The 24,993-nt window shown below is 41.5% G+C and overlaps 1 protein-coding gene across 19 annotated transcripts in view; it reads left to right on the top strand.

Annotated features, from left to right (window-relative positions):
- UNC13B (unc-13 homolog B) overlaps positions 1–24,993 on the top strand; it is a 225,204-nt gene that overhangs the window by 69,204 nt on the left and 131,007 nt on the right. For 11 of the 19 annotated variants that reach the window (XM_030003614.2, XM_030003599.2, XM_030003606.2 and 8 more), the window contains 5 exons: positions 2,147–2,369; positions 4,805–4,930; positions 6,881–15,547; positions 17,165–17,491; positions 19,365–19,455. In XM_030003614.2, coding sequence (XP_029859474.1) covers positions 2,147–2,369; positions 4,805–4,930; positions 6,881–15,547; positions 17,165–17,491; positions 19,365–19,455 — 9,434 coding nt within the window. The remainder of the gene's footprint in view (positions 1–2,146; positions 2,370–4,804; positions 4,931–6,880; positions 15,548–17,164; positions 17,492–19,364; positions 19,456–24,993) is intronic. The other 8 variants (XM_030003613.2, XM_030003611.2, XM_030003607.2 and 5 more) reach the window with 2 other exon arrangements.

The following is a 24,993-nucleotide window of genomic DNA, read 5'->3' as shown; positions in this document are numbered from 1 at the left end:
TAATTGTGTAAATCTTGGCACGCCTTGATAATAAGTTTAGCCTAGTATTAGTGAGTTACTGGATTCACTATTTTTTTGACCTGGATAATTGTACTACTGATTTGTATTTGTTATTATACTGTTGTGGTGAGATAAATTATTTATCCTTGAAGCTGTTGGTCTGGTGTCTTTTACCAGATTATGAACCTGTAACTTTGCTGGGCTGCCTTAAGTCCCTGCAAGTGCTTATAATGATTATGCAGCTACAGCTGGAAGAACTTCGAATCATACCAGTGTTATTTAGGCTTTGTCTTAAATGAGAGTTACATCTGATGGGAAGAAGAAATAAGTTGAGCAGCAAAGTGAGGCATTGGAAAGCTCTTTGAAACAGTGTTTCTGCCCCAATAAAAGTAATTATCGTGCATGAGATGGTAATGGCTCTAGTGTTCAGCAATGACGTTGCTCAGCTGAGTAATAGCTCATTATCCTTCTGAGGATGGTGGCTGCCTTGTGATCTACAAATAGATCAGCCCTTGCTCCACAGAGTGGAAGTTTGGCGCTCCTCAGAGGGGTTTGGCACTTTGGCATATCGAATCATTTTTGTGTAGCACATCTTGAGTGTTTCTCCTAAGCACTGAACTGTAATAAAATTGATGGACATTGTACTTTTAATGAAGCTGAATAAAGCAGTGTATGATTGCTATTCATTTCTGCTCAATTGACTAGAGACTGACAAGAACTCTGCAGCATTTAAACTACTAAAAACCAGGAGGCTTAACTCCATTTTTGGTGTGGACAATCAAATTGAATTGATTGTACTTAAGAGAGTAGAGCCAGGAGTTTTCAAGTGGTTTGTTTTTTGCAGACATATTTACTGCTGGGGTTGTTTTCTACTCTTCCATCCACTTTAGGGCACTGATATAATCTTACTCAGTTGGGAAGGAACTGGGAACAAATTTTACCCTCAATTAAAAAAATGAAAATTGAATAGGAGGTGTGGGAAGTGCCAGTGGAAGAAAAAGGTGTTCCCTGATGCTGCATTTCAGCAATTAAATTCAGGGTCTTTTTAAGGATCTGGCATGAAAACAGCACTTTCACTTTATTGTTCAGCCTCATGGTGAACGCCTGTGTAGGACACATACCATTGAACAACTTACCAAAGGGGGCTTTAATTTGATTGTCCTTTTTAGACAGGCTTTTGGTGGCGGTGAGAGTGAATAATGGCTGATCCTTATTTTCCTTCGTTTCAAGCATGTTAATGGTGCACTCCACTGCGTTATGGTGTGTGTATTTCACTTTAAGCTTGCAGAGATAACCTTGCACCTTGCACAGCCAAACACAGCCATACACCAATATTGTATTTTTCATACATTTCCTCACTATAATTCTGCATTCTCTTTTTCTGAAGGGTTAGCAAGCAGAGTGTTTCTGCAGGGAGAGGGACTCACTGGAAAGGAGCTTTTTCCTTTGTGAAGGTTATCATTAGTGTTGACTACTAAACTCAAGCTAATGTACCTTTGTATGCTAAATGTAGCAATTTTTCTCCTCTAAGAAGTATGTAATTGTTTATAAGGAGACCTGCTCTTCCAGTTCTTCTGATTTTCTTACTGAGTGTTTTTCATTTGTTTCTCTTAAACTAATACTTCTACAAAAAAAAAGGGGGGGGGGGGGGCACTGAAAAAAAAAATCCAGAACCCTAAAGTACTGGTTAAGAATGCTGAGCAGAAGAGATAGTATTATAGTATTACAACTTAAATGTTGAAAAGTTTCCAGGAAAGAGCTCCTTTCCATAAAGGAACGTTTTGGGGTTTTCTTTTCCAACATGTAAATGTTCATTTTGGCAGCAGCAAATAACCTGAAATTTTGAGTGTTGCGGTGGTTTTCTTTGTTTTTTTTTTTTAAATAAAAATGTCTTAATCTGCTTATTAGGAATGACTAAAGAGAAATAAACTCCTATGATAGGAAGTGGGAAAGGAGGGTATGGAGGTGATCACTGGAATTCCTTGGTACATACTTGAGAGAACTGGAGGTTATAACCAGCTACCAGATGGAGATACATCCATAGCAGAAACAGCAGTTTTTGTCATTCTTTAAAAACTAAATGGGCTTCACTGTCCCAGTAAGGCAAATTGAGAGAGCTGTGCCCCTAACTGCTTTTGTTTCTTAGCCTTTGAAGATGCTGACAGTGCTGTGGATGATCGAGATAGTGACTATCGCAGTGAGACAAGTAACAGCATTCCTCCTCCGTACCACACGACTGTGCAGCCCAATGCCTCTGTGCACCAGTTCACTGTACCATCACGCCTGCAGCAGCAAGGGGTCTTGCGGGAATCCTGTGCTGACTCCCTACAAAATTATGATCTGGATTATCAGGAGCATGTGGCCATCAGGTGGGTGCTGCATTCTGGGTAGCTCTTCTTTTCCCATTGATTTTCCATAACAGACCCTGAAGGTGCCATGCTAGCAGAGGAGGGCAGCTCAAGGCCTCTGAAAGGCTTCTGATGGGAAGGTGTTACATGTTTTGTTAATGCTGGGACCCTGCTGTGAACCAGGAAGAACCCATAAGGCTATGTGTTACACCAGGTCCAGCAGTTTATTGAATTACCTTTTAAAGATGTGCTCAACTCTGAGGTCATTTATTCTTGGTCGCACTTTCACCTTACCTTTTGAAGGCCAGAGCACTGGGTAATCGGTTGTTCTGGTACCATTGCATGGGTGTGCCTCCCAAGCCAGCGAAACTCAGTCTAGCAGAATTATCCTATTAGGAGTTTCTTTCCTGGGGCAGATTTATTTCCTGTTTTGGATTAGTTCCTGTTCTTCTGTTAGCTCTGCAAAAACAGCATATTCAAGAAGAAAGTCTGTAACGAATTAGGTTTTTTTTTTTTTTCTGTTATCATGTAGCACTGTTGAATAGTGTGTTTTCTCTTTTGGTTTCCTTTGAGCTATATGAAAGGTAGTGTACTTGCTCTAGATTAACTTTTTCATCATAAATCAGTAGTTTCACAACTGCTTTTGTCTTCTTCAAGTATGAAGCTTTACAGCATTAACTTACTAGGATCAATTGCTGTGAACTAGAGCTGGTTGTGCTGGCAACTGTAGAAACTTTACAAAACCACTGTTCCAAATAAAGGATGAGTTAAGTGTAAGGGGAAGGCAGAAGAACTTGGATAGTGCTGGTCAGCTTGGTAAGCGTGGGTGTGTAGAACAGGTCATGCTGCTGCTTCTGCCTTCGGTGTGGAAGGAAGAGGCAGTTGCTTAAACACTGTCACAGTTAGAGGTGCAGGGTTTCTTATGTATTATAACTGATTTGTTCACCTTATCCCCCTTTGTAAGAACATTCTTGTTTCCTGAAGCCTGAACCTGAATTCAGTTGTCCTCATGGGTGTATGACTGAGGTTTTTGCCTTATGGTCTTTAATGGCAAAAGCTGAAGTTTAATGGCAACGTTTAATGTTGCTACTGTTACCGAGATTTCAAGCAGCAGAGGCAATGTGCCAACAAAATGCATTTACTGCAGTGTGATTTGTCATTCTTAGTGCTCTTTTCCTGGTCCATTAAATATCTTATAGAAGCAAGTTATTCCCTTTCCCATGCTATTCTGTGCTGCTGGTTTGCAGTGGTAAAATTGCTGAAGATCTTACAGAGAGTCTCGGAAGATGAGCTGAAGCTTTTTCTTTATGGAAGAGCCAAGCCGAACAGTGGTATTGGGCCCCCAGCCTGGGGAAGCTGGTGCTGGCTGGGTGTTCTTGCAGTTATGTGACTTCTCGGGGTGGTGTTGACAATACAAGTAATCTTTCATGGCTTGCCTTGCTTGGAGGCAGGGTGTGTGTGAACTTTTAACTGTATCTAATGGATAAGTGTGTTTGTAAGACCTTCCAAAGAAGCACTTCAGGTTTGAATTGTTAAAGAATACCAAGATGGAGTATGTATCTTTTTTTTCTGATTTCCTGAAGATATTGATATGAAAGGATCTGGACTGATAAAGTTTACTTAAAAAGTATGACCTTTGTAGTCTGCTCTGGTCTAAAATTACTTTCACTCTAGGAAGGCAAGTCCTACATGGAGATTGATTCCTTCTGAGCATTCCTGTTCCCATGTGCATTTTCCATATGCCCAGGAAGATTTTTTGCTACATATTTAATCTTAAAACTTAGAAAATGCAAATAAGCTTTCCAAAGAAGCTACGTGGGATTCTTTTTCTTACCAGGAAGGTATTTCTAACAAGAGCTGGCTGAAAAGAAGCATGTGGGTAGATCTTAAATATTTTCAAAACACAGTTGTAGCTGAGTATTGCAAAACCAAATTGTATTTGACTTTTGCTCGTGGCAGCTCTAAGTGCTGTGGACCAGGCAGCCACCTGATGAAATTAGTGTTCCTGTTAGACTGCAGTTGGTGATTGCTGAGGACATGACAGCCTGTAGGAGGCTGTCCTGGACAGACACAGAGAAACCAGACAAGGTTCTCCTAGAACCTGCCCTGAATTGGGCAAAAAGTTGTCTATGCCAAAATGCTTCAATTGAAACTGGCTGGTTTTTTTCTTACAACATTTGAGTTTGGCTGGAAAAGTTCTGATCTTCTTTATCAGCTGTTACATGTGATTGTATTCCTTTGATAGAAGGACATGTATTTTATTCCCCCCTCTCCTAAGGATGACAAGCATTCTCACTTGTCCTTGGAGTGTGTTTTGCTGCCAACAGCCAGTTTGGCTTCAGAATAGCAGACATCTCCTTGGATTTTTTTTAAGTACTAACTTTTCTTTGCAGTGTTCATTTTGTGTAACCATGTCTCCTCCATGTCTCTCTGCTCTTGCTGTATTTACTTCCAAGGCGATATGATAGCATAGATTCCACTGTGAGTGGCCGAACTGACCTAGAGACCACATCTGAGTCTAGTCAAATGACAAGCCGCCAGTGCTCGCTAGGGAGCAGGCGCTCTCTAGATCTGTCTGATAGGTGGGTTAACCTCTTTGCAGCCTGTGTGCCTGTCTCCTTGCTGTTGCTGCTGTGAAGTGGTCTTGTGGTACATTTCAGCTGATACTCGCTCTTTGCCTTGGCTCTGTTTCAGATCTGTGGTAGTCAAATGCTGGGCTGATGTCATCTTTTTCTCCTCTCAGGTGTTGGACTTCTTGTCATTGCTTTATTTCTAGTAGAAGGACTGTGTTGTCGAATAACAGGGGAGACACTTATGGGGGGGAGGAGCTCAATTAGAAAGAAAAGTAATTTCTTTTATGCCTAAATTAGTCAATTGTTTGTTCGGCATTTACAACTAATGGCTCTTCATGCATTCATGTAGCTCCCATTGCTTTCAGCTGAGATTTGAGAGGGCTTGACCCGGTAACTGTGGTGGCCCTGGGAGTCTTTTAAATTTCCTTAGCTTTTTTAAGAAAATTATTTCAATTACTGGCTTAAAATTGTAAGCAAGAAGTCTAGCAAGTGTTCTAAACTGTGTACAACAGGGGTCATTTAAAGTAATTAGTATCTTTCTAATTATTGTAAGTTAGCTAATACTGGTGGAAATGAAGCACTAAACCAGCAGTAGTGAAAATGCAATTACCTATTTCTCTTCCAGGGCTATCCCATCAGTATCCTATATCGGGGTGCCCCAAGCAACTCTCAAGGTGAAGACTCTTGTATTAGCAGTATCCTTACAATGCCCATGTGTCCTTTGCCCTTTCTTTTCTCTTGCCCTGCTCTTATGGGGCCAGGGCATGCATGCCCTCATGCTCCTTAGTTCTCAACGATGAATGATGTGAGACGAAGCTGCAGTGCATCTTTCAGATGAGCATTTTGATTTTTTTACATCCACTTTCTACCTGTTTTTTTTATGTAGGCTGGCAGGAACTCTTCCTGTGAGATTTAGATAAAGAGGAAGCTTTCTTGCTACTAGCCTTTGGGTTGTTGAAAAATTGAGATAATCCTTCTGATCAAGGGCTAGGAATTGATCCCAAAATCCTAAGGGTCATTTACTTGGGTTTCTAGGAAGCTTTAGATTGTTCAAAAGCAAAACACTAGCTGCTTTAATCCATTCTCCCACAATGGGCAAGTATAGATTGCCAGATCTGTTTAGAGGCATTATAAATGGGAAATATAGATTCTGAAAAGCATCTGAGGCTTACAGTGTGCTAATATCCATTGCCAATGTTTTGTTTTGCCTTCTGATCCAATAACAGCTCTGAGGATCTTCATTTTATGTTGGTAGGAGCCCCCTGAGGGCATTAGCTGCAGTGAGAGATCTCGCAGCAAAGAGGAGTGGTGGAGTAGCTGGAACTCCTCATGTTGCTGGTGTGCACAGTTTGCATTTTGTCCCTAGTCCCCACTTCCCTGGAGTCCAATGACTCCTGAGTCTCTGCATGTAGTCTTTGTTCTGTAGCCACCCTTGAGAAAAACAAAGTGCCTGTGTGCTTTATGAATACTGCTAAAACAAAGTCTGCAGCCTAGAGTGACCGAAATGCATGCATAGCATAGTGGAATGGTGTGCGTGGGCACTGTATCTTGAAGTAGTCCTGTTGCTGTAATAAGTTGACTTTTTTCAGCATGCCTAAAAATGTAGCAGCGGAGTAATGGTACAGCCAAGGCTGTGTGCCCTCACTTGATAACAAAAAGCTGTCCTCCTTCAAACAGGCATTTCTAAATTATGTGCAACTGTAACTGGTGGAGTATCATAACCCATGCTGCTTTTTTTGACTGTTTGATTGAAATGTAATGGTGGTTGATTGGCAGGTTTTCAGTTTTGTTATCTCTGGATGTTTCTGATTTTAATTTTCCTTTATTTAATGCATGTTTTTTCATTACTATTTTTTCTGTCCTTTCTAGAGCCTTTTTTAAAACTGTTATTTTCCCCTTCCTATTTTTTTTTGCTGCCTCTCTTCCCTTCCCTCCCACTCCCTTTATTTCTCATCTTAGACAAGGATCTCTAGCTAGAAATGAAAGAGTCAGGATCATTCCATTTAACTCTGAAGATGGAGAAGAAGAACAGGAGAGTAATTATGAAGAGCTAGGAAAACTGCTGATAGAGGAATTCTTAGAAAAGAGTCATAAAAATAGAAGTTGGCAGGAAACCAACATAAAAAAGATGCAAACTCTCTCAAAAAGAGAAAATTTCAATCACTGTGAAAGGTCAAGGTGCTGCCAAAATGTGTGTGTGGAGTCAGGGTCTGTAGATGTCCCTAGGTATCCTCAGGAATATGATACAATAGATAGGAGAAGGAAAAAGAAGCTGCGATATAATTTGGAAGAGAGTGAACAAATAAGCCTGCAAAGTAATGAAGGTCTGCAGTTTCCCGGACAGAAAACAGTTTATTTCAATGGTCTGGCAACTAGTTCTGAACCTGATGATGATTTCCCAGTATATGACAGAACTGGAAAATATACCAGTAGCTCTGAAAGTAAGGAACGGTTGCCTGCTTATCCCATCCTGCGTCCATACAAAAATGGCTTAATGGTTAAAAGCGGCAAGTTGCCCAACAAGCAGGGAGTGAACCATGAGGGCTCACTTCACCTCAGTAACAGTGAAGACATGAAACTCATAGGGATGCCAGATAACACTTTTCTGCCTGTGGATATCCTTGAGGAATTTGACAGCAGTGCTTCTGATGAATTCCAGTACTCTCCTGTTTCAGATGATGAAATGGAGGAACTGGCTACGCTTTCACAAACGTGGTGTGATTCTGACATCAGCCATTTGAGAGACTTCACTGTTAATTACCCTGCAAATCTGGGCTCCCAGTTAAAGGCTAGCACTGATAAAAAACACAAGACTAAAGGGAGCAAGCATGGTCATCCTGTGCAAGACTTAACATTGTCTCCTGTTGAAGAACCCAGCGAGGAGTATATAGACACGATGGATGAACTTCAGTGTCTGGTAGAATCAGTTTCAGAATACTTGGCTGAAAAGGAGGAAGAAATCAGTAAATTTGGTACATTGCCAGAGACCAGAAAAAGTATTGAGAGCATGTCACTGAAGCAGGATAATGCTGATAATTCAGTAGAAGGCAGGAAGTCTGAACAGACCAAACATCCTGCTGCAGAGGAGGGTACCAAGGGCAAATCTGAATCTCTCCCAGACCTGTCAGGTGTGAAAAATACAGTGAATTCCCTGTTCAGCTCTTTCACTGAAAAGGTGGGGTCAAGCACAAAGCAGCTCACAGCCTCTGTTGAAAAGCTTGTTTCTTCCACTCCAGAGAAGACAGAAACCAGAAACTCATCAGAAAGTGGAATCTCAAATGTATTTTCTATTAAGTCCAAAAGTGAGAGTCCATCTTCTGGAGTGACAGCAGACAATAAAGCCGACACCAAGTTCTCTATTCACTCTTTGCTACCATCCCAGGTGAGCAGTGATAAAAGAGCCCAGAACATAAATTCCAACAAGCCAGAAACCACCGAGATGGACAGTAAGGCTTCCACACCACATCATCTCCAGCAATCACAAGGAACTACCACCAGCAGCCAGCAGAACCAACATTCAGTTATGAATTCTGTTCTAGGCATGTTTAATCCTTTAAAGATCTTCTCTGAGAAGGAAGTGCCAAAACAAGAAGTCATAAAAGACGAGCACACCAAGGAGGACAGCCATGCTGTGAAAGTTGATGAGGCGAACAAAAGTGAGACGCCATCTGGACAAATGGCAGCCAGGACCAGCAGTGTTACTCTGGAGATTCGGCCAAATGAGACTAAAAACGAGGCAGAGGTGAACGCAAATAGCACTTCTGTGGCTTCAATCTTTGGCAGGCTCACAAACTCAGTCAGCTCCTTCAGTTTGAAAGCCAATTTTGATGGTCTCTTGGCTCCCAAGCAGCAGGATGTGCCACAAAAGCAGTCAGATTTGCATCATGTTACAGATCAGCCAGATGCCACTGTGAAAGAGGGTGCACCCACTGCTAGGGAGGAGCCTCCTGCAAATCGCTTAGGGGATCAGCAACCTACAGGTCATGGACTGGGAAACAAGCAAAACAGAGCTAATGTGGAACTTAATTCACAGCCTCAAGATCAGGGTACAGCATCTGAAAGCTTTTTCAGTCCACTCAAAAAGTCTTTCAGTCAATTGTTGCTTCCTTCTGCCGAACAAGGGCAGAAGGAAAGTACATCCGGGCTTTTTAAAGGCCATAAGTCTGAGGAGGATATAAGACAGAATAGTTCATCAAATGAAGAACGTTCATTTCCTTTCACTGGGAAACTTTCTTTTTTAAGTGGGTTGGGTTTTTCAGAGAAGCAGGAACATAAGAATGAGAAAGGAGGCTTTATTCCTTCATTATTTAAATTTTCTTCTGCAGAAAATCTAGCACCTTCACAGGACCAAAGAAGTCATCAGAGTTCTAGTGGCATTTCTTTGCTTGAAGACAAAACCAGTAATTCAGAAAATGCCATTTCATTAAAATCTAGCTCTGTTCCAAGTTTATCAGACCATAAAGATGAACAAACAAAAAACGTGACTAAAGAAAACCTATCCAGTGCCCAAGTAAATATTAAAAAACACCACGAGAGTGCCTCTGCTACCTTTAAGGCTGCAGGAGAGCAGCAGAGAACTGAGAGTACTCAGGAAGAACATCAAAATGTAAAAGGAGGATTGACAAGAGAAGGAATAAATGCACCAGACTTCAATGACAACTCAGTTGAATCCACCTCTTCAGCCAGAGGGCCAGAAGCTGCAAGTGCAGATGATATGCAGAAGAAGCACACACCAGGTTTTCTTTCTGGGTTTCTTCGCATTTCTTCCAATGAAAACACAGCCAGTAATCAAGACTTGACTGTTAAAAGTGAGAATGATGGCCAGAAAAGCACTTCTCCTGGATTATTTTCTGGTTTATTTAAATTTGCTTCAAGTGAAAACTTATCTGAATGTAAGCAAGAGAAGGTGAAAACAAACTCTCTAGGCTTCATGAAGCTTTTTGATAGAAGTGAGGATTCTAGCTCAGAGACAAAACCTGGCAACTCAGGAATGGCTTCTGACCCTCAAAGCAGCACTGTAGAAAAGCAGGAAGCTTCTAGCTTCTTAAAAAATCTCCTGCCCAAACCAAAGGAGAAACTGGATAATATGAAAACGATGGAATCTTCCAAAACTACTGATCACCTGTCCAGTGCAAGAGTAAATAAAACACCTGAGCCCCATGTTCCCCACTGTGGGCATCCTGTGTCCCCTGATGCTCTAAATCCTCAAGACAAAGTACAGGACTTATCTGGAAAGCCTATAAATGGTAGGCATATCCCTTATCAGGATGCAGAATCTAGAGTTTTTCCAAATCTTTTAAACAAAGAATCAAATGAATTTCTCAATTTGACTAATAAAAGCTATAACCTTACAGAGCAGTACTCAGCTTATCAGGAAACAAGAAGCCATTCTAGCTTTGAATGGGAATATGAAGTGGGGGAACTGGCTGACACTCATGAAATAGCAGTACCAGTTTACTACGTGTTAAACCAGAACTCTGTTCTGCCCCCTCAGTTCTTGGACTGGCCTGAAAATGATATGGTAGTGAATCTCTGTAAAAAGGATGGAAATGCAAATGTGATGGATTGGCAGACTAATGCTAATTTTGATGGACAGAGTTTAGATTTAAGTGTGATGTCATATGAGTCATTTGACCAGTTAATGTTTCAAGATGTTTGCTCAGAAGAAAATGATGCATGGACTTCTAATTCTCGAAATGAAAGTTATAGTAACTTTCCACCATTTGAAAGAGATGGCAGTTACTCATTAGGAGAGTTACCCATGGATTTAAGCTACTCCTCTGGCTGTGATGGAACTATGTGGACTCTAATTGACCAAGAGACTTTAAGTATGGATGAAAGCTTTATGTACTCATCCTATAGCCAGGAGTATCAGGAGTGGCTAATGATGCTTGAGCAGGGTATATGGTGGCCATCAGAAGATGGTGATTGTGGATACTACATGTACAGTGATAGCCAGTATGTGTATTCGCTGCTCACTGATCCCACTGGGCAGTATGTCTATGTGTGTGCTCCTGAAACATATTCCTACCCAGACTGCTGGGATTATAATTTTCAGGTGGATTCCATTCCAAGAGCTGTGCTAGAAGACAACACAATTGCTGTTTGTGGTTTTAAAGTCCCTCTTGGCAGTGAAGATGAGCTGTTTTGGTTTGCTGAAGAAGAGTCTTTAGGTGATTATACAACAAATAAACCCCTGGATTTGTCAGTAGCTTTGCAGAGGAGCGATCAGCTAATGCACATGAATTTGGAGACTTTTTCACAAATGTTTGAGGAGTCTATTTATTATCAGAGAGAGCAGCCGTTAGACTTCTCAGGTTATAAACTTCAAAAACTCAAAGTAGATTTTAGACCTGAGAAGGAAACCCAGAATTATTCAGAGGAGCCTCCACTAACCCTTGATCTCAGGACACATTCCAGAGCAGCTTTCAATAAATCGCTGAGTAAGGAAGTCCACACCAAGGAGGTAGATAAGGCTGTCCCAGTGACAACTACTGGGAGTGGGTCATCAGGATTCTTTGGTTTCCATCTGTTTCAATCTACTCCTAAAGCTGAAGAAACTGCGGCATCTACTGAAAGAGTAACAGAAGCAAAAAAGACTGAGGAAGATAAGAAAACTCCAGTGAACAAGGTTAGCTCTTTATTTTCTGCTTTGGGTGGACTAATTGGAAAGACTTCAGGTCCTGGCCCTGAGACATCAGAAGATTCTGCCTTGAAGAGAACAGACACACAGTCAAAATCATCTGAAAATAAAACTGATGTTTTATCACTTGCACCAAGTAGAAAATTAGATGAGGCACAAGCAGGGCAAAAGTTTCCTGTTGTATCAGAACTGAGAAGAAATACTTCATCAGAACTTAGTTTGGAGGCTGCTAGAAACGAAAAGCCAGAATTAAATCAGAATGAAAACATCCATGTTAAAAAAACAGGATTAACAAAATCTCCCTCTCAACTAAGCCAACCCACTCCAGATGGCAGGCCCATACGAGAAGAGAGACCTGTTAAAGCAACGCCAGCTTCCATGCATCTTGAAGGGCAGGCAAGTATTAATGAACCTAGTCAGTCACAGCCAAATCAGAGCCACCCAGCAACTGAGCCTGAGGAGACATTATTTAAAAGCGCTCTGAAATTGTTCAGTCTTGGAGAAAATTCTCCTGCAAGCTCAACTGCCAACAAAACACAAGCTTCTGGATTTTTTGATTTCTTTAAAACACAAGTAAGCAAAGCACCACAGCCATCACCAGATTTGGAAAAAAGTCAAAGTGATAAGCCAGAAAAGGTGATACAGCCAGAACAGAAGGAAACCTCCGGCATCTCATCATTATTTGGATCCCTTGGAGATCTCTTCAAAGTGGAGGCTGTATCTCCTCAACCAACCTCAAGTACTACGACTCTGCCAAAAAACAATAGCAGAACTGTGGCTGAGTCGAGACAAAAAACTGAGAAGTCTGGAGGTCTTCAGAGTGCCAGTATGCCATGTCTGTCCTCCACCCCTAAGGAAGGGGTAAGAACAGAAGGCATGGACAGGCAGGTCTCTTGTAGCCCTGGGGTGCAAATGGAACAACAAAGCAGAAAAGCTGAGGAGGAGTCTCCTGGGAGCAAAAAAGTGCCTCCTGGAAACACTTCACAGAAGCCAATGGGTGTAGGTCCCAAAATAAGCCAAGTGAGTCAGTCAGCTGTGCAGCAAAGCACAGTTACACCAAAGCAACAAGGAGGAAATCGTTTAGGAGGCACAGTTAATCAGGCAAAACCGAAGCCAGATCAGACTGCTAAAGAGTCGGGTTTCAGTTTGCCATTCAGCTTTTCTGGTATCACTACTTCAAAATCACAGCCAGCCCAGCCAGCCAGTAGGAGCATATTCTCCTTCTTCACTGGATCAGACGAACCAAAGCCTTCAGCACCTGCTCCTGCTCCTGCTAGTGGGAAGCAGCAAGAAACAGAGGGGCTGTTTCATCTGCCCTCCTTCTTCTCCAGTGGTCCAGCTGTTGAGAAGAGCATACCTCAAAGAAGTACTAGCTTTGGCTTCTTCAATTTGACATCCTTTTTGGATGAAAAGCCACAAACTGCTCCAGGACAGGAGAACAACACAAAACCAGCTAAACCAGTGAACTCTAAGCCATATGTGAAGCAAAGTATTTCCACTGATTCTGGTGTCAAAATTAGCAGTTCTGCCAGGCAACAAGATGCAGACAATGAAAAAGAAGTTGATGATATTATTGCAGCAGTGACTGGCAAGCAAATGTCTAATAACCTCACAATCCCAGAAAATAAATCAGAAATGCTGGCAGTGGAAAATGTAGAAAGTGTTGCTGAGGTAGCTGAAGAGAGTGAGTTAGAGAAGCTTCCACAGACTGATGACACTGCAGTAACTAATTCAGCTGCTTCTGGTCCTTGCCTTCAGACTCCTAGCGTGCAGGAGGGTTCTCAGGGCCAACAGGCTATTTCCTTAGGGGCAGAAGAAGATGCGTTGGATAGCATGGGGAAAATGGAGAGTGTTGCATTTCCTATTGATAAAGAGGAGCCTTATTCTTCAAAAGAAGAAGCTTCTGAAAAGAAAGATTATAGCATGGCCTTAGGTGATAAAATGGATTCCCAGAGTCTAAATGACTTAAATATTCTAAGTGACATAAAAAATGAAGGAGTCTCTGAAGAAGTATGTGTACAGCCTGAGTTGCCAGAACATAAATTACCCGAACAAACTCTCGGTGACAGGTTACAACAGGCACAAGAGCTACACTCTTCTTCTAAAATGCCGGAAGCATCTAATTTGCAAAACAAACCTAAGGAATCTGAGAGTGATAAATCAGTACTGGATTCTTCAGTTGAAATGTTTTCAAGTTTCATGACAAAAATGAAACCACCTAAAACATTATCTGGTTTCTTTTCCCAACCTCAAGCTACTGCACCTCCTACTGCACAAAAGAAAAGCTCCTCTTTCTTTGGTTTCTCATCCCTCCCAAGTGGTCCAGCACCAGCTTTCACAAATGATCTCTTTGGCATCTTCAAAGGTCCAAAAGAATCTCCAAAAGAGATGCCTCCAAAATCCACCCCTAAACCTCAAAGTAGTAGGGTGAAAGATGTCACTGATCCAGTTCCAGCAAAACACTCTAGCGAGACAGAAAATACACCTGCAGCCAGAGAGTCTAAAAGAGATGTCATGAGCTCTCTGAAGGAGGATATAGTACCTGTTTCAGCAGAAGAGAGCTCCACAAAAGAGTCTCCTATGAAAACAGAAACCAACGAAAATAGGAACTTGGAAACCTGTAAAGAGGAACCTTTGAGGATCACTTCAGAAACAGCAGTCTCTAGTGAAAATCAAGCCCTCGAGGTTCTGCAGTTGGATAATGATGCACAACCCTCTGAGCTGGTAGATACTGAGCCATACCAGTCTGATTTCAGTAATGCAGTTGATACAGTGCAGGCTGAGGCCCCTGACCAGACTGATGTAAACACTTGCCAAGTAGATGTGGGGTCTTCACATGTAACAGAGGAACAGGCTGCTCCTACAGACAAGGCAGCCACTGACACCCTTCAGACTGGCTCTTCTGATGGGCTTGAACTGGAAATGGAAGCGCCGACTAATGGGTCAGACACAAACCTTTCCCAGTTGGACCAGACTGATACACTTGAATCAGAGCCTGCTGTTACAGGGGATCAGGCCAGTGCTGGTACTGATCAGCAGGACATGATCAGTAGTAATGGTAGAGAACCCACAGCTCCAGCTGATGAGCACAGTGTTCATCTGCTCCAGCTGAATGAAGAGAAGACAAGTCAGGTAGAACAGCAAACTGCTGAACAAGACACACATTTAGCAATTGATGAGGTGCCTGCAGAAGGGATTGCTTCCAAATGTGACTTGAAGAAACAGGGTAAACCTAATAACATTCCTCCAGATGCAAACAGTAGTAAAACGGTCTTTGAAATACCAAACATGCCCAGTTTGCCAAAATTCAGCTTCATGTCATCTGCTGATAGTGGAAAGCCATTTGGGTCATTCTTCTCTCAGCAGCCACCTTCTGTTAATAAAGCAGGGGCAGATCAGGGCCTCATGTCCAGCTTTAAGAAGCTTTCTTCAACTCTGTTTGAAGGAGGTAGTGAAGAAAAGGTGAGTAAGCCAGAGAGTGCCCAAGGAGCAGTATTTGGGAAAAAGCTAGATTTCTCCTTTCCCTGGCAAAAAGACAGCAGGGAGACCTCTGCCAAAAGGGAACCACATGTACCACCACAGGCTGTGTCAAAACCAGATGACAAGGTGTTAGGAACAGTCAGTTCAGATGAAACCTCAAAATCTGCAGTCTCAGATCAACTGACTGATGCAAATATAGAAGTAAACTTGTCTTCAAAGCAGCCTGACACTGTAGACAATGAACTTTCTGAAGAACCATCTGGTGCAAGCACTGTTGATGAGACATCCAACAAAGAGCTGGGAGAGAAGCTTGATAAAGAGTCAGAAGATCAGCAGAATGTGATTTCAGGTGGACTGCAGAAAGAAGATCAGGCAGAAGAGCATGCACCAGATGAACCTGAACTGAGAGAAACTAAGCTTGATTCTGCTCCTAATGGAGCAATGCTTCATCCTAGCGCACAGGCTGCAGATCTGAATAGCGTGGAACAACTGAATGAGAAAAGGCTAGTTACAAATGAGGCATAATAAATGGTTTCAAGTTTTTGACCATTTATAATGCAATATTGCAGCAGTAGATATTGGCCTTGGTGTCTGATGTTTGTAGCTCAGTCCCATCCCCTATTTGTTGTCAAGTGTTTGTAGTATTACTGATAGCTGTCACAGAGGGAAACTGCAGTCACTAGTTATCTACAAGCCCTTAGACCATTTTCTCACCTTTTTCCACTCTTTTCTTTAAGTGTAATTGCATTTCCCATGTTCTTATACTATGTCCCATGAATGAGAAGCTTTTAGTGCAAATTTCATTAGTTTTTCAGAAGTTAGATTCTTTGTGTGTTAATTCTGCTGCATACAATTCACTTTCTTGTTTAGTGGTAATTATGTGGTATTTACTAAGAAAAAAGTAATGGTAGAACATATTGGAAGGAATGAGCATTTTGTTTTCAAAATGCAAGGTAAAGGCTTCTAATTTTAGAGATAAATTTAACTTACTGTTGCTGTATTATAGGACTAATTAGGTTCATGTCACATTATTGAAGATTTTAAAATGTTTTCTAAGATATCAGTGAAGGTATTCTAATGCTTGCTATTCCTGAAATCCATGCAAAGGTTATTTTATGCAGTTAGGAAAGCCACTGAAGGAAGGTATCAGTATTTCCTGAGTCTGTATTCAGTCCTGTGCATATTTAAGTTACAATTGCCCTCAAAAATAAAAATAGAGACTTGCTAAACTTATATCTCAGCATGATATTAAGTGAAACTTGTGCCTCTGATCATACAGTTGCAACACTGCACCCCCAAAACTTTCTATCTGGCTTCAAATTCTCCTAAGTTTGCAAATGAGAGAAACATTAGTGCTGCTTAATTCTCAGACTGAAAAGTTAACTGTGGCTAAGCCATAGTTTTCCTGACTACATGAGAAATTTCCATCCACTGGATTTTGTGTGAGGATTCTAGGAATTCAGTCCTCGAAGTGGTGTCTTGGATCACAGAAATTACGCCCCTGTGGTGCTGTTTTTATATATAAATAAAATTCTTGAAAAAGCTCTGTTGGAATGAGACATGTGGCTTCCCTTTGAACAATTGCTCTACTTTTGTAAAAGGTTTTAAGTTGATAGTCTTCACAACCTTAATCTTGACTGCAGTATATTTTATCGTAAACATATAATACATATAAAAATGAAGTTAACTTTAATTTAACTGTACTTCTTAACAATAGTCAGCTTAAATGGTCATGGTAAAGACCTTAACTGCAGTGAAACTGCAGAAGACAGAACCACTTCGACTCTGAATTGCTATGTTTCCATTCTTATTCCTGTCTGGTTATTAGAATATCTTCACTGGCAGTTTCTAGCTCATGTAAGGTGAAGTAGTAGTCGTTGGTGCAAGAAAGACCATTGGCATATATGGTCTATATACTGGTAGGCTGTGTACGAAGTATTTTTACTGCCTACCAAAGTTTTGAGGTTCAGAAGTCTAGATCTAGTTTGGGGAGCATAATAGTTAAATGACTTCATAACATGTCCTTTCAGTAATACTTAATGTCCCACTCTGATGTGCAGATTGCTTTGTGTTTCTCCAAGCCACTGTTTTTTCTGATGGACTTTCTTATTCTCTCATAGTCCTGCTGACAGTAGTAGATATGGCTCCTCTTGTAATGTCAGCCAGGGAAGCTCTCACCTAAGTGAGCTGGACCATTCCCATGAAAGTGCCCATGGCTCTGAGCAAGAAGATGATCACCAGGAAGGGGAGCTGAATCATTCCTACCACAGTTCGGGCAGCTACCAGAAGGATGGTCAGGCATGGCTCAGGGAGCAAGAGGAGCCTCATGGTGAAGGAGAGGAGGAGAAGGTCTGCGAGACAGAGGAGAAATGTGCAGACCATTCTGCAGCTAAGTTACCTCTGGAACTTGAGAAGCCCAAGGATGTTGATGCAGGAGCCCAAGTGAGGTAGGTGAAACTCTGAGTTCTTTTCAACTAATTCAAAGAGGATTCCTCCCTTTCCTATTTCCTGGGGCAAATTACATACATTGTTCTTGCAGCCTTCTCTAACAACTAATGATGTTGCTGATCTGTGAAACACCTTTATGTGCAGGACCAGTTATTTATGAGACATTGGCTAAGCTTAAATTATGTTTGCTATGTATGTAAAGAGGAATGCCTGCTGCTGCCTTGAAGCTCATTTGCTGTATTTTCTGTTTCTGGTTTGATGAATGTAGTCTGGAGCAAAGATAGCTGCTTCCATTGCTCATGTGTGATCAAGCTTATGTGTAAGCAATGAAGAACTACATGTAGTCATGGGTAGAGCTGCACTAGTTCGTTTCTTGTGTAGTAGGCTACCACAATTAGAGTTAGTGTTTATGTAGTTGTAGGTTGTAGAATTACAATATGAATAGACATGTTGCTCTGACTCACTGTGGCAGCTTTTCTTGTCCTTGCACTTGGGCTTTCCAAGCTGTCACCAGTATTGAAAACAGTCTTCAAAAGTATTTCAGCTAAGTTTGGGGGAGTAATGTGCTGGGTTTTGTACAGGTTTTACAGGAATTTCACATTTCACTACTTAACTTTGGGAGTCACTTTTTTCTTGAGGTAATCAAGTCATTGCAGCCCCTAGTGTGGATATTGTTATGCTTTCCTAAGTATGAGGGTTTGTTTTCATCTGGTACAATTAGATCCATGGAAAGATATCTGCCTGTCTGTACCCTTTCGAGGGTACAGCTGGTGTCACTGTGCTTATATGAGGGAATTAACCACAGCAGTTCATGTGTAGGCAACCCTTACACTAAAGATCAAAAAAGGAAAATGGGACTAGTAGAAGTGTTAAACTGTTTTTTAAACTCTGACTCACTTTCCTCTTCTACTTACAGAGCAGCAGGATTCTTGTCCCAGAATGGCTGGCCTATATTTATTCACAGGGAAGGTTATTCACACAGTCTATTTCAGCCTAATTTAGGCATCTAACTTGGATACTCCTGCATCACTGGCTCCCTTTCTCTCCACACTCTGGCAGTGCTTTACTATCTCCATGGAGTATGCATGGAACTGAGCTCTGAATGTTGATCCTTAGAGTTGCACCTGAGCTAGACATGTAGCATGGATGCATGTTGCTCTCAGCTATGTTTTTTTTGTACTGTCAGCAGCGCGGGGTGCTTTGCAGACAGGGAAAGATGTCTGTTTCGGTGATTTACACCTCAGCAACATACAAAGGAAGGAATGCAACCAAAGGCCCAATGTATCATGAGGTTAGGGAGTGTAAAATGTGCTGTGGGGCACTGAGATGGAGCATTGCTGCCAGATGCACATGCCCTCTTGAAAAGCTGTAGGAAAGGATGGAGTGAGAAAGGTGCAATGAATGGGGAAAAACACAGCTGAGCACTGTTGCCAGTGTTTCCACTGAAGAGGGGCTGCAAATTTGTAGCCATAGAGGTGAGTAGAAAGAGGCAGTGGTTAGAAGGGACCTGCAACAGGCATGGGGATGGAAAATCTTCGTGTGTGCAGATAGGATACCAATGTGTTGAACTGGCTTGATCAGGTATCTTGGACTGCTTTCCTGATGTTCTGACGAACATCTTACTCCTGGGGCTGGATTGTATCCTAGTTTATATCTTTCAGCTCATCAGTTTCCAAGATGGTTCCAGTGTATAAAGGAAACCTTTGCTTTAGTCTCTCACTTCCCAGAGCATGTGCAGAGCTGTGTTGTCTGGAGCCTGTTGGTTACTTCAGCTTCCAGAGCTGAAGCTGTGATTGCACTGTGTAACATTGAATCTTTAATGCTACAGATGAGTGGTTTTCATACAGTGTTTTTATGTTTCTTGCCTTTAAGCTACCATGGTGACAATGAGCCACCACCATTTCCTCCAGCAAGAGCCCATTGGATTAGAGCCATTAGCAAAGTTCGACTGCGGCTTCAAGAGGTAGGATGGAGTATTGCTTTGCTGCTTCTCTGTGCTACCACGGTTTTAGATCTGTGGCTGAAGGTTTCATCTCTTCTTCCTTGCAAGACACCTCTTACAGTTTTAATGTTTTGCAGACAAAAAATTAATCAAATGTATTGTATAGGACTGTAGCATGTTGTGATGGTCTTACAGCTATCTAATTCTACCAAGCATTTTGAACATCATTGTGTGGAACTAGAGATGAATATCAGAAAAGATGCAGAAGCAGATAAATTAGCTCTGAATTTGTAAATAGTAAGAATAATGTTTGAGACTAAATGGTTTGTGTTAAACTGTTCAAAATGAAGACTTTCTCTCAAGGCAACTTGAGGATAGCTTGTTAGCTTAGTAGGAGTTATCTGTATTATTTGTCGTGTGAAAATGTTCCTTGGGAAACTTTACATCAAATATTTTTATATATACTAATTGAAAGTGGGTGTATAATAAATCTTGGTATTTCCATCTCATGAAAGTAAGATTTAAAAATAAATAATCTTGATTTGGGAAGTCAAAAGGAAAAGGTTGTGACATTTTCTTCAACAGTATAAACACTCTTGTTTTAGAAAACAGCGATTAAGACCCAAAAAGTTGTTGTTGTTTTTAAAAAAAAGTATTATGCTTTCATCCATCTGTATACCCACAGAAAGATAACATATGGTGTTCATATTTTATAGATGATAAACTATTGCCTACTACCCAAAGTGCAGAGTTAATATATTTCATTTAGAAATACTACTTTCTTCTAGAGCTCTCTCGGTTTGTTTTTATAAGAGATTATTTTACAGTATCTATCAGTAGCAGGACTTTTCTTTCTTTTCTGGATTTGTTGCAAATTTTTAGGAAAACAATATTGGTTTGTTTTTTTTTTTTTTTTTTTTGCATCTGGGGAGGCATCTGAAGTGCTATAGCAGAAGTAGTTTTTCCCTTGGCTTATCTGGGTTGTAAATTCTTTCCTGTCTAACAATGACTGTGTTACTTCACTTCTGAGCAAAAGTGATTTGGGTCAAAACTGTCAATGTGACATGGAAAGTGAAGTTTAAGAACACTGTTAGTAGCTAAGAAGAAAAGGAACTTCTGTTGTGGTTTTGTAGAGCATGCAAACGAAACAGCTTAGTTCTGTGCCTTATGGAGAACAAGTGCACAAACATACTAGAAAGGGCAAGACATTTAGTGATGCCTGTCCTTGGATAGCTCTCTCTTTTTTTCTGAGAGAGTACGAGATCCATGAGGTGGTTCAGCATCAGTCTTTGTGTTTCTGCTGAATTGGCAGGAAGACAGGCTTTGAGATGACTGTTAAAGAAACACTAGTTTAGTTATGACAGCAAAATGTCATGATTTGCTTTGCCTTGACTACTCCTAACAACTATTGATCCAAAATTCCCTTAAAACAAAAAACATAAGAGATGGAGCTTTCCAGCAGCCTGCTCCAGGGCTTAGCTGTCTTTACTGTCCAAAGGCTTTTCCTGACCTCTGCTCTAGATCACTCTTGTGCTGTATAAATCAATTTCTCATTATTAGGACAAGTAGTAAGGGAGTGGAACTGATTCCCTTCCTCTCTGGAATAGTGAAGGGGTGCTGCAAAAAGAGGACGAAGCCCCACTCGCTCTTCTCGTGTTCACTAAATGACCCTTTTTCTTTTAGCCTTTTTTTTAGGCACTCTTTAATCAGCCTGTCTTTTTTTTTTTTTCTTCTTTTTTTTCCTCTCCTTTCTTTGTTTCTCCTGAAGTGCAGTGTCCAAAGCTGAATGTAGAAAGCCAGCTGACAGCCTGCTCATGTGCACTACAGAGCAGTGAAGACTTTGTTCTCCAGGCTGTGATCCTGATGTCCCAAGATATCAGATATTCTGCTGCAGTGGTGCCTTTTTATTGCAGACTCACACTGATGCATAGTTAGCCTCTTATCCTTGCCAGAGCTGAGGTCCCTTCTGAAGAAGGGCTTTGTCAGTTGTTACCTAGCCTATATTTGTGTTGGATTACAGCTGAATATGGCTTTGCATTTATTCTTACAGATTTTTTTTTTTTTCACTGCTTAAGCCCATTACTGTCTGTCTCTTCCTAATCTGTTATGCCTACAAATCCTTCAAGTTGTATGTGAAAAAGTTGTGCAGTACCCAAGCTGCCAGGCTGTGTGCTACCAGAGCTGCCTGAGGGACCCTGCTTGATACGTTCTTTGAGCTTGGGTACCCTGAGTATAATTTTTTCCAGTGTGTTTGCATCTATTTTAGCAGTTTCATCCAGACCTCAGGATATGAAACTTCTGCTGTTCTTCTCCTACCCCTAATACTAATTTACCTTGTCACAGGAGGAAGTTAAATGCATTTGACACGGTTCTGCTCTCGATGAAACCATGCTTGCTGTTATTTCTCTCCTTTTTGTTTTCTAGAAGATTTGCAAATAATTCTATATTTGTTCCAGTCTTCAATTCCCAGGAGCAGGGGGAAAAAGTCAAGTTAGAGTTTTCATAATTAGCCAAGTCCTCCTCTTCCTATTCTTTAAGCAAAAACGCTTGCTTTGCCCTTTTCAAATCTTCAAGTGCACTGCTTGTTTTTCAAGTTCTTAGTGCTTTGTGATTGTCAGCATTGCAACCTAGTACCTCAGGATGAAGATTTACCAGGGCCAGCTTACTTAGAAATAACCATCTTATCTGTTTGCTTTTAAATTTGTTTTCCTTTGCCACAGCCTGGTTTTTACAACTCACAGAACTTTTTTTTTCTTTTTTTGAAAAAACAATATTAATTCTGTCAGCTGCCTGACTGCAGTTGTCTCTGTCAGTGAGGACTTGAAGCAATTAAGGCAGCAAATGTTCCAGCTTTCTTAATGCCACCTGATGATTGATAGCTTTGTCTTCCTATGAGTAGCAGCCATGTGGTTGTTGGTTTGTTTTTTTTTTTTCATATTGTGTGCTCGCTGCTAGGTGTTTAATGTTGTGCTTCGGCCTTTTGCTTTCTTCCCTGTGCAATCATGCTTCTCCTTAAGAATCTTGAGAAGAGGGTTCAAGCCCTCTGAAGAGGGAGACAGGTCTCTCATTTTATGTCTTTTCCTTCCTCTTCACTGGGATAGCTTGTGATTTTTGTCATTAATGCTGTTTCATTAACTGTTAACAGCTTCCTGAACCCTCTGGTCCTTTAAGCCTGTTTCTCATAAGCTCTAGCTACTGATTTCATGAGGTTTTATTTGTGTTCTTGAATTGCATAGTGTTTTTCTAGCTTGTCTAATTCCTTTCCTTCTAAAATATCAGGAAGACTGTCACAGTTTTTACAGATGCATTTGCATCCTCATTGCTCTCTGTACATTTCCTCAAATCTAGAAGAGCATCTCTGCTAGTTGTTTTCTGCACCTTGTGCATCATCAACTCATTCCTAGATCTTGTTTGAAAGTCAGTGTTATGAATACAGACTATCCAGATAAGTATCAGGACTTTAAAGGTCCCTGTGATGATAGTCTAACCAGGTGATTGTTTTGGTAGTTAGAAAAGGTCATGTCTCATTTTTCTGATCACCTTATTAACATCTTCCCATCTTCTGTCATTACCTACAAGCTTTCAAGAGGACTACCCTTCTCTTTTGTTCCAGCGCTTAGAGCAGCTGCTTATGTCCTTAATGTTCAAAGCGATGCCTCTAGCTCTTCTCCATGTTCCCCTTCCTCAATGTGCAATATCATTTCATTAACACACATGGAGCTCCAGCTCACAGATCCAAACTGCTGGATTCCTCTCACATAGACTACTGAAATGGTTCTTATGACTCTTAATTGTTAATGATCTGGCTGAAATTTTAAAGAAAGAAAAGGAGCGGGGGGAAGACACCCAAGAAGTTTCCATATGTGATGCGATTATAAATCCCCTGAGCAATTCAGCCTCCTACCTGGGAAGAGATTAATATTCATGTGAATAATATACATGCATCCTGCAGTACCATGAGTCAGAAAAATGTAGTATTTTAATTAAGACTTGACAGTTATAAAATGGCACAGAAATTTATAACTGTGCTTGTTAAAAAAGCTTTGTGGTAGCATGCACGTTTTTTTCTTCACTTCTGCTGTTTTGCTTGTTCTCTTTCTCTGTTTGTGAAGAGGAAACTTAATTATGCCAGAATCAAACTAGGGTTTTCAGCCCTGAGAGGAATGACTCAATAATTCTCACCTTCACACTTAGAACTTTGTCTACAAAGAGGGATTAATTGATAGCTTGTCTGCTGCAGTCGGTCTGTAGGAGCTTCTTTTCCAGAAGAAGAACAAGCGCATAGCTATTCCATCTTCAACTTGCAGCCCTCTTTAAGTGAAATAGCCTTCAGCTAGGGACACGGGTCTGTGACTTTTAAAATTACAGAAATTGTAATCTGAGTTTTGTATAACATAGAAGAATTGGCAGACTGGAGAAGAGCAAACTTCAGTCAAATCATCAAATTGCCTCTCTTACCAGTTCTTTCAAGTATATTTAAGTATTAGACAAGGGCGTGGGGTCTGGGATTGCATCCGCTTATACTGAATTTGTTTACAGGGGAAAAGAGTCTTACGCATCATTTTCCTCTTTTGTGTCAGGAGATTACATTCATCATAGAATGGTTTGGGTTAGAAGGAGCCTTAAAGATCATCTAGTTCCAACCCCCCTGCCATGGGCAGAGACACCTTCCACTGGACCAGATTGCTCAAAGCCCCATCCAGCCTGGCCTTGAACACTTCCAGGGATGGGGCATCCACAACCTCGCTGGGTAGCCTGTTCCAGTGCCTCACCACCCTCACAGTGAAGAATTTCTTCTAATCTAAATCTACCCTCTTTCAGTCTAAAGCCATAACCCCTTGTCCTATCACTACATGCCCTTCTAAGTAGTCCCTCTCTGGCTTTCTTGTAGGCCCCGTTTAAGTACTGAAAGTCTGCAATAAGGTCTCCCCAGAGCCTTCTCTTCTCCAGGCTGAACAATCCCAACTCTCTCAGCCTTTCCTTACAGGAGTGGTGTTCCAACCCTCTGATGATGTTTGTGGCCCTCCTCTGGACCCACCCCAACAGGTCCATGTCTTTCCTGTGCTGAGGACTCCAGAGCTGGATGCAGTACTCCAGGCGGGTCTCACCAGAGCAGAGTAGAGGGACAGGATCATGCATATTGCCAGGTCATATTGAGCTTCTCGTCAATGAACACCCCCAAGTCCTCCTCCTCAGGGCTGCTCTCAATCCATTCTCTGCCCAGTCTGTATTTGTGCTTGGGATCGCCCTGACCCATGCGCAGGACATGGCACTTGGCTTTGTTGAACCTCATGAGGTTCGCACGGGCCCACCTCTCAAGCCTGTCAAGGTCCCTCTGGATGGCAGCCCTTCCCTCCAGCATGTTGACCGCACCACACAGCTTGGTGTCATCAGCAAACTTGCTGAGGGTGCACTCAATCCCACTGTCCATGTCACCGACAAAGATGTTAAATAGTCCTGGTCCCAATACTGATCCCTGCGAAATGCCACTCATCACTGCTCTCCACTTGGACATTGAGCTGTTGACTGCAACTCTTTGAGTGTTTTGAGTAAATTTAA

This window comes from Aquila chrysaetos, chromosome Z, assembly GCF_900496995.4.
Source record: "Aquila chrysaetos chrysaetos chromosome Z, bAquChr1.4, whole genome shotgun sequence".
Classification (NCBI taxonomy): domain Eukaryota; kingdom Metazoa; phylum Chordata; class Aves; order Accipitriformes; family Accipitridae; genus Aquila; species Aquila chrysaetos.
Note: the sequence above shows the minus strand (reverse complement) of the source record. Positions and strands in the feature narration are given on the sequence as shown.